This window comes from Vespa mandarinia, chromosome 17 (assembly GCF_050613455.1).
Source record: "Vespa mandarinia isolate Hongniang chromosome 17, ASM5061345v1, whole genome shotgun sequence".
NCBI classification, from domain to species: Eukaryota; Metazoa; Arthropoda; class Insecta; order Hymenoptera; family Vespidae; genus Vespa; species Vespa mandarinia.
In genome coordinates this window covers 2,732,501-2,740,856 of record NC_140826.1, presented here as the reverse complement: position 1 = coordinate 2,740,856, position 8,356 = coordinate 2,732,501, and the positions used below count along the sequence as shown (strand labels likewise).

The 8,356-nt window shown below is 26.4% G+C and overlaps 1 protein-coding gene across 2 annotated transcripts in view; it reads right to left on the bottom strand.

Moving 5' to 3' along the window:
- Positions 1-301: 301 nt before the first annotated feature.
- The window catches only part of LOC118450321 (pfs47 receptor-like), a 73,729-nt gene continuing 65,674 nt past the window's right edge, over positions 302-8,356 (bottom strand). The window contains exons 1-4 of one of the 2 annotated variants that reach the window (XM_035886011.2): positions 2,648-2,894; positions 1,815-2,023; positions 627-770; positions 302-450 (exon numbers count right to left, since the gene is read on the bottom strand). In XM_035886011.2, the coding sequence (XP_035741904.1) occupies positions 364-450; positions 627-770; positions 1,815-2,023; positions 2,648-2,654 (447 nt within the window). In that variant the 5' untranslated portion in view covers positions 2,655-2,894 and the 3' untranslated portion in view covers positions 302-363. Of the gene's footprint in view, positions 451-626; positions 771-1,814; positions 2,024-2,647; positions 2,895-8,356 lie in introns of those variants that run through there. The other variant, XM_035886014.2, reaches the window with a different exon arrangement.

Here is an 8,356-nt window from a genome sequence, read left to right as displayed (position 1 = left end):
AGAGAGAGAAATCGTTTTCCCGTAGTCGAGTAAGGGGGATGATAAATTACTTTTCTTCGCATACTAAACACGTCGTTAGAAGTTACTTGGGCAATGGCAGATAACGTGACGATCGTCGATCATTCCCTCTCAATTTTTCGATTTTTTTTTTCTTTACATTATTAAATAAAGCCACACCATCGAAATTTTTCTCTCATTCTTGTCTTTTATTATTATCGCACGTTACGAAGGGATAAGAAGTAAAAGAAAAAGGGAAGAAAAAAAAATATATATGTATATATATTTCACTGATCGAAATGATTAAACGAATATATATATATATATATATATATATATATATATATATATATTAAAATATTGGAATTAACTTTGCACGAGTACTTCGTATTGTCTGAAAGGTATTTCCTGTCCGTCATATGGTATATACAAAACCCCATGGCTTCTTTGCACCTAATAAAGAGAGAGAAAAAAAAGGAAACAAGAAAGAAAGAAAGAAAGAAAGAAAGAAAGAAAGAAAGAAAGAAAAAAAATTAATAAAAAGAAAGAGAGAGAAAAAAAGAAAAGAAAAATACATTAATAATATATTTTATATTATATGATATATAAATATATATATATATATATACCTTTCCAACACAAGGGATACCATTATGATAAGTACGACCAACGTAAAGAACTTCACCATTAATTGTTCTACCAGCTTCAACAGCATTTTCAGGAACATGTCCATGACCCGATGGGATCCATTTGAAATCCGCTGGCATTAGAATCTAATCGATAGAGAATAGACGACGAAGATTATTAAAGTTTGTTCAGAGATATTCTCAAAGTGTCCTTACTATATATTACTCGTACTAATCGATTTCGTTAGTCTCTCGAGTAAAGAGATAGGGAACATAGTTGGTATAGTTACTTTAAAATACATATACATACTTACATACATACATACATACATATATATATATATATATATATATATATATATATATATTCTTATGTATGTGTGTGTGTGTGTATGTGATATAAAGAAGCTTAACTAATCCTCTTTAATATTTTAACAGAGTAAATAAATTGTTATTAGATAGGCCTATATTCAATTAATTAGTCATGCTTCTTCTCTCCTCCTGTTAGAATTCTAAAGTGTTATGGCAAACAAGTAGGGATCCAAGTTTATGCGTTAAAACATTAGCATAATTTTCATCGAAGAAGAAATACAACGTTCTTCCCTATGTTTGTTTATTTCATGGATCTCAACGTTCAAAGATTATAATAATATTTAACATATTATTTATTTTGACGATAAGAATCTAAAGTGAGAAAGGTAAGTCTCGACGAATATTTTTGTTTTCGTTTTCTTTTTCATTTTTCTTCTTTTAAATCGTTTTCTTTTTTTTCTTCTTTTTTTCTTTTTTTTTTTTTCTTTAGATTTTTTTTTCGTTGCCTTCATCTTCTCTTTTTTTTTCAGATATTTCAGATTTTCTTTTTTCTTTGTTCTTTGTTCTTCTTTTTTTTTTTTTTTTTTTTTTTTTAACATCGTAACAAGAAAAGTAAATTTGATTGTCGTTGAAAAATTGTACAAAAATTTTTTGATATCACAAAATTCGTCTTCTTTCATACGTTCTGTAAAATTTTTCTAAATTTTTCTATTTCCAAATTATTATTATTATTATTATTATTATTATTATTATTATGTTTTTTTTTCTCCTATTTATTAGACGTTCTAACAAGTTCGATCTCGAAGATACAAAAAAAAAATATATATATATATATTTATTACTGCTATATTAGAGTTATTTGGATTATAATTTCATTACCTCAAATTCATGTTTCATGTGTTCATTGCCATCATGACAGACGTAAGCAACACTATGATCGGGTTTTACTTTAGCCGGTAAAACATCGCCGTTATGTCTGGCACGTCCAACTACAAGATTCATGCCATCTAAATCTCTACCAATTGTTATCATATTTGGTTGCCAATGACATCTCTCAGGACCATGAGGATAATGTACCCATTTGTATCCTAGAAAAAAAAAAAAGAAAAAGAAGAAAACGTCGAATGATTTTTTTATTCTCTTCAAAAATTTTACAACAAATCAAACGATACGATATCAATTAACAAATTCTTTATTTCATTCGTAGAAAATTATTTATAGGATGATTATAGATTTATATTTATCGATCGATAAGAGATTTATCTCAGATAAATAAGATTAGTGACGGATGTCAAATGTGAAAATCGAGAGAGAGAGAGAGAGAGGGAGAGAGAGAGAGATAGATAGATAGATAGATAGATAGATAGATAGATAGATAGATAGATAGATAGAGAGAGAGAGAGAGAGAGAGAGAGAGAAAGAAAAAAAGAATAAATAAATAATCTAATCGATATGAAAATTATTAAAAATCGTTTATTCGATCGAACGTTCAAAAGAACAATTTTTTTTTTATTCCTTTTTCAAATATCATTTGCAATAAATGCCAAGTACGAAAAATTTAAAGAGAGAGAGAGAGAGAGAGAGAGAGAGAGAGAGAAGTGAATGACACGTGAATTTAATGTATCTTTTAATCGATATTAAAAATTTGTTAAAAGTTAAATTTTTAATTACACAGCAGGTTAGAAAATTTTTCAATGATGAAATTCTTTTACCTGGCATTTTCTTTCGTTGATTTATTTATAATACGATATGTACACTTTATTTATCTATGTATATGTATATATATATATATATATGTATATTTTTTTTTGTCTATTTTATTATTATTTTCTCTGTTATTATCTCTTCGTTATTTCACTATTAAGGAGAATTTTTTTCTTTTTTTCTTTTTTTTTTTTTTTTTTTTTTTTTTTCCTAGCGTTAAACGAGTACCGAAACGTATTTTATGAGAGTAACTTATGACGGTCTGGGCGTAACTGAGATCAAAATCATATGGTATAAACGTTTCAAGCGTTTTATCTAAAGCTGCCTTATCTCTATTTCGCTTGTACTTATCCGTTGAGTTGAGTTACATTACGAAACGGTATATAATTCTACTTTAGTCATCGATTATATTTCTTTGTAAGCGTAATTCACTTCTCCGAAAAGCTTAATTGATCGTCCAATCAAATATAAGATATACAATAGAAATTATATCACGCGATAAAAATAAACGATCTTATGTTAAAATTGTAATAATAAATTATAATAAATTATTCTTGTTATCTTATTGTAATTTATAAAAGTACATTTATTATTATACGATTATATTGGAAATACATATATACATACATATGTGTGTATGCGTGTATATTAAAAAGAAAAAAAAAAAAAAACGATATAATATCTAATAGAAATAAAATTTTTCAATTTGTATTTTATATTTAATAAAATTTATCTATTTTATTAAATTCTTGAACATATATATATATATATATATATATATATATATATATATATATATAAACAGAGGTCAAAATTTTTTTTACGTAGAACATATTTAATTGTCCAGAAAAAAAAAAAGAAGAAAAGAAAAAAAAAAGTAACAAGAAATTTATAGTTATTATTTTTAAGAAGAAGAGAGAGAAAAAGAAAAAGAAAAAGAAAAAGAAAAAAAAACAATTAATTAATAACAAAATAACACATATATGTACGCATATCTAATATATCTCTTTTATGTACTTATTGTACATTGTACATTGTACATATGTACATACGTACGTACATACGTACGTACATAAATATCAAAGAAAGATCACACGTAATGAACGTGATGGTTTGATTTAAAAACAGCGAACGTCCGACGATTCGATTTAAAGTCAATCTGGATTAATTGCATAATTCGTTGCGCACCGATGGATTACGTTGCGAGATAATTTCATTCGCTTCACGGTAGGCGAGGCAGAATGATTAAGGACATCTAATGCGTGTATGCTCGAGGCAGTCGATGAACTGACTCTCGCGATTAATAACGAAAAATCTAATTATTTCTAACGATTGACATTCTTCTTAAAAATTCAATTCTTTCTTTTCTTCTTTTTTTTTTTTCTTTCTTTCTTTCTTTCTTTCTTTCTTTCTTTCTTTCTTGCTTATTTCTCTTCTCAATTTTTGTTTTTCAATCAATCTCATCGAATTGAGAAGCAGTATTTTTTTTGTTCTTTTTTTTCTTTTGACATTCAAAACACATTCGATAAAATTTTTTAAACGACAGATCTATTAATTTCTAACGATTTTTATTCTTCGAATAAAAAAAAAAAAAAAAAAAAAAAAAAAAAAGAACAAAAAGAAAAAGAAAAGAAGAAAAGAAAAAAAAAATGAAATATAAACGAACTGATTAATAACGAAAAATCGAACGAACTGTAAAAATTTTTGTTATTGCTTATTTAAAAATCTTATTTTTTTTTTTTTTTTTTTAATGATAACCTATCCCTCATCCAAAATTATTTGTAAATAATAATTTTGTAATTATTATAAATAATAATTTGTAAATAATAATTTGTAAATAATTTGTAAAAAATTTGTAAATAACATAAACAGTCGATATATACAGACTCGATAAATAAAGTAACATCAATTATATTTTAAAATGCTTATCGTTCTCTAAAAAAAAAAAGAAAGAAAAAAAGAAGAATTCAATTCTCGTACATACTACATTTAATTCTCTTCATATTTCAATTCTTATATATTTCTTTCCTAGAATATTTTATCAATATATTAACGGTAAGTAAGATAAATATAAAATTGATAAAGAAAAATCGATTAATTTCTAAATGATTTTTATTCTTCAATTTAAAAAATTTCCGGCACAAGTCGATCGATCAATCGATTCGTAAAAACGAAAAGAAAAAATTCTATCGACGTTTGACGATTTTTATCCTACAAGCAAAAAAAAAAGAAAATAAATAAATAAAAAGAAATAAAAAAAAAAGAGAGAGAGAGAGAGAGAGAGAGAGAGAGAAAGAATGAAAAAAGAGAAAAAAAGAAAAATGAGAGAAAAAAGAAAAGATTTTTTTCTTTTTTTTTTTTTTCTTTTCTCTTTTTCTTTTTTAAATTTAAAAAAAATTCTTATCTATAAGATACACGGTATATGTCTGAGCTAAATATATAAGAATAGATAAAATTGAATAAATATTATCGATATGGTCTTTAGCTTAAGTATCGCCAAGTTTCATGGAAGACAAAGATAAGATCGTACGATCATCGATCATGTGTCGACAGATAGATCATTGTACCAAATCGAGCCTCTTATCGATAATACCGATAGATTGATGTACGTTTCTATGTACTTACATATATATATATATATATATATATATATATATATGTGTGTAAGTGTGTGTATGTATGTATGTGTGTCTAATATGTGTATCATGATTAAACATAGAACTTTTGAAATAGGTATTACGAATCTAAGAAAATTATATTTATTGCCGATGACAAATGAAATTTTAAAATTATTAATTATTAATTATAAGTATTATTAATAATTATGAATAATTCGATCTATTCGGTATTATTCCTTTTCTAATGAACTTTCTAATGTAATGATCATATATAAAAATCTGTATGTTGAATCTGTATGTTCTTTTTTTTTTTTTTTTTTTTTTTTCTTAAAAAAAAAAATAATTCAACAAATTAATTAAAAAAATTTTCCATACGATATTATTCATCATAAATAATAAGTTGATATAAAAATATCGACATAGATATTTAAACGCGTTAGTTTCTTTCTTATAACAATAAAAATTGAGTTAAGATTTTCTATATGGATCAATAGTTCTTAGATCGTTTTAAAAGATCAATCATTACATTTTTAAGATCTTTTTTCAAGAACCATCAATCTTTTTCTTTCTTGTTTTCATTTTTCCAGAAAAAAAAAAAAAAAAAAAAAAAAAAAAGCCAATAATAGTTTGCTAAAGTACAAACCTCATAACATGCCTGATACTTCCTCGATGAGATGTAATTGATTTTTAAAATCGATTAAAAACTTTCGATCCACTCGTGTACCGATATACATATATATAAATATATATATATACACACACACACACACACACACGCACATATATATATATATATATATATATTCTATGTCAATACAGATTGATCGTACATATGAATGAATTTGCGTACATTCATTTATCTTAAAGGACAAACCGGATATATCGTATCTGTATGTGTCTGTCAATATATATATATATATATATAAATATATATATATAAATATATATAAATATATATATATATATAGTGTGTGTGTGTATGTGAGTGCATGCGTGTGTGCGTGTTCATATTTCTATCTTTTCCCTAGTGAATAATTTCAACCTACGTAAAGATATATATATATATGCGTGTGTGTGTGTGTGTAGAGAGAAAGAGAGAGAGAGAGAGAGAGAGAGAGAGAGAGAGAGAGAGAAAGAGAGAGTTTCTCGTCCCTCTTCCTCTCATCATTTGTTATCCTGTCCAGTTTCGAGACGATGCGAAAGTTCGATCGCGTGCCGTTCGAGATTATTTTTCGCGAGGCACATCGAACGAGCAAAAATAACTCGAGAGGATAGGCTACAAATTCTGATAACGGAAGAATTAAACGGTCAAGATATAGTCCTCTCTTTCCCTCCTTCCCTACTCTTCCCACCCTTCCTCCCTTTCCCCTTGACTACTATCCAACCCATCCCATTTATTGCTCTCCTTGTTTCATTTTTTCTCTATCTTTGTTTCTTTTCTTTTCTTTTCTTTTCTTTTTTTTTTACTTTTGCATTTTTTCCTTTTGTCTCTCCTCTCTTCTCCCTCTTGTTTTTCCATTTACAAGTATCGATTGCGAGTATATTCCTCAGTTTTTTCGTTTTGTTTTTTCGTTTTGTTGTATTTGTTTGTTTGTTTGTTTGTTTCTTTTTTTTTCTTTTCTTTTTTGCAATCCAACGTCAATACATTTCATTTGAATTTTTATCTAATTTCTTTATCCTTTTTTTACTCATTTATTTATTTATTTCTTTTGCGTCCTTTATATATATATATATATATATATATATATATATATTTACACATAATGCTCTTATCGTTGAAAGATATGGAATATAATATTTTATTAGGGCAAAATATAAATGGTAGCTTTAAAGTTGTGATCTTTTAATTAGTTTTTTCTTTCCTCCTATTTTTTTTTCTTTTTTTTTTTGTTTTTGTTTTATATTCGAATGTATATATTGCAGTATATAATATACGTAATTAAATAAAGATAAATAGAATATTGTTTTCGTATTATACATAATGTGATATACTTATCTGGATATATTTACAAATATATATATATATATATATATATATATATATAGTGGATTGAAAACTTGTATCGAACTTTTCCTCGATCTTATATATTAAATCGTGTTACCTTTGAAAACTAGTTTTTTCCCTTTAACCCATCTCCCTCGTCGTCGCCGTGCTCACCACCCACCATCTTTTTATTAATCAAAGTCGAAGGGTTTTAATGAAAGAGAAACGTTTCGCGTGGATTCGTGGCGGTGCTTCGTAATTTGCGGTTTACCTTAACAAGCGGGAAATAGCGGTGTACAGGCGTACCGTGTAATTATCTACTATGAAATCGGTTCGACCAAAATCATTTTGTTTCGCGGTATAAACACTAACCAAGTAAAATGAATAAAGAAATTCAAGTATACGAATAAATTCGACATTATTCGATTTTATTATTGAAATAATAAGAAATAAAAAACAGATATATATATATATATATGTTTTTATATATAGGGTGATTCCTTTAAATAAGGCCATCTAAATATCTCTTTGATTTATTGTGATAGAAAAAATATTTTTGAGCTTAATAATTACGAAAAAAAAGAAAGAAAGAAAAGAATGATCTTTTAAAAACAATACTCTTGTCAGATATTGATTCTTTGACACCATCCACGTTACATAAAAAATATTTTTTACATTGCAATAAGCCGAAGATAATAAATCCATCTTCAGATGGGTTTACTGAAAAGAACCACCCTGTATATATATATATATATATATATATATATATATATATATGCATATATCTAATTAATTATTATATATATATATATATATATATATATATATATATATATATATTATGTAGCGTATATCCATATGTCAGATTTACATTTAATCGTAAAGCGGCGTACGCGACCTCGATAACTTTCCCCTTATTATTCTCGATTCTCGAGTGAGCACGAAAATGGAGGGTGGCTGGCACGAACGCATAAAAGGAAGGACGAGTAGTAATCGCGTGAATTCCCATGACACGTCGAAGGGACTCATGGGAGGATGATGATGGTCCGAATGATGGGGGAGAAAATCGAAATGGAAAAAATAATCTTTCTCACTCACTCACTCTCTCTCTCTCT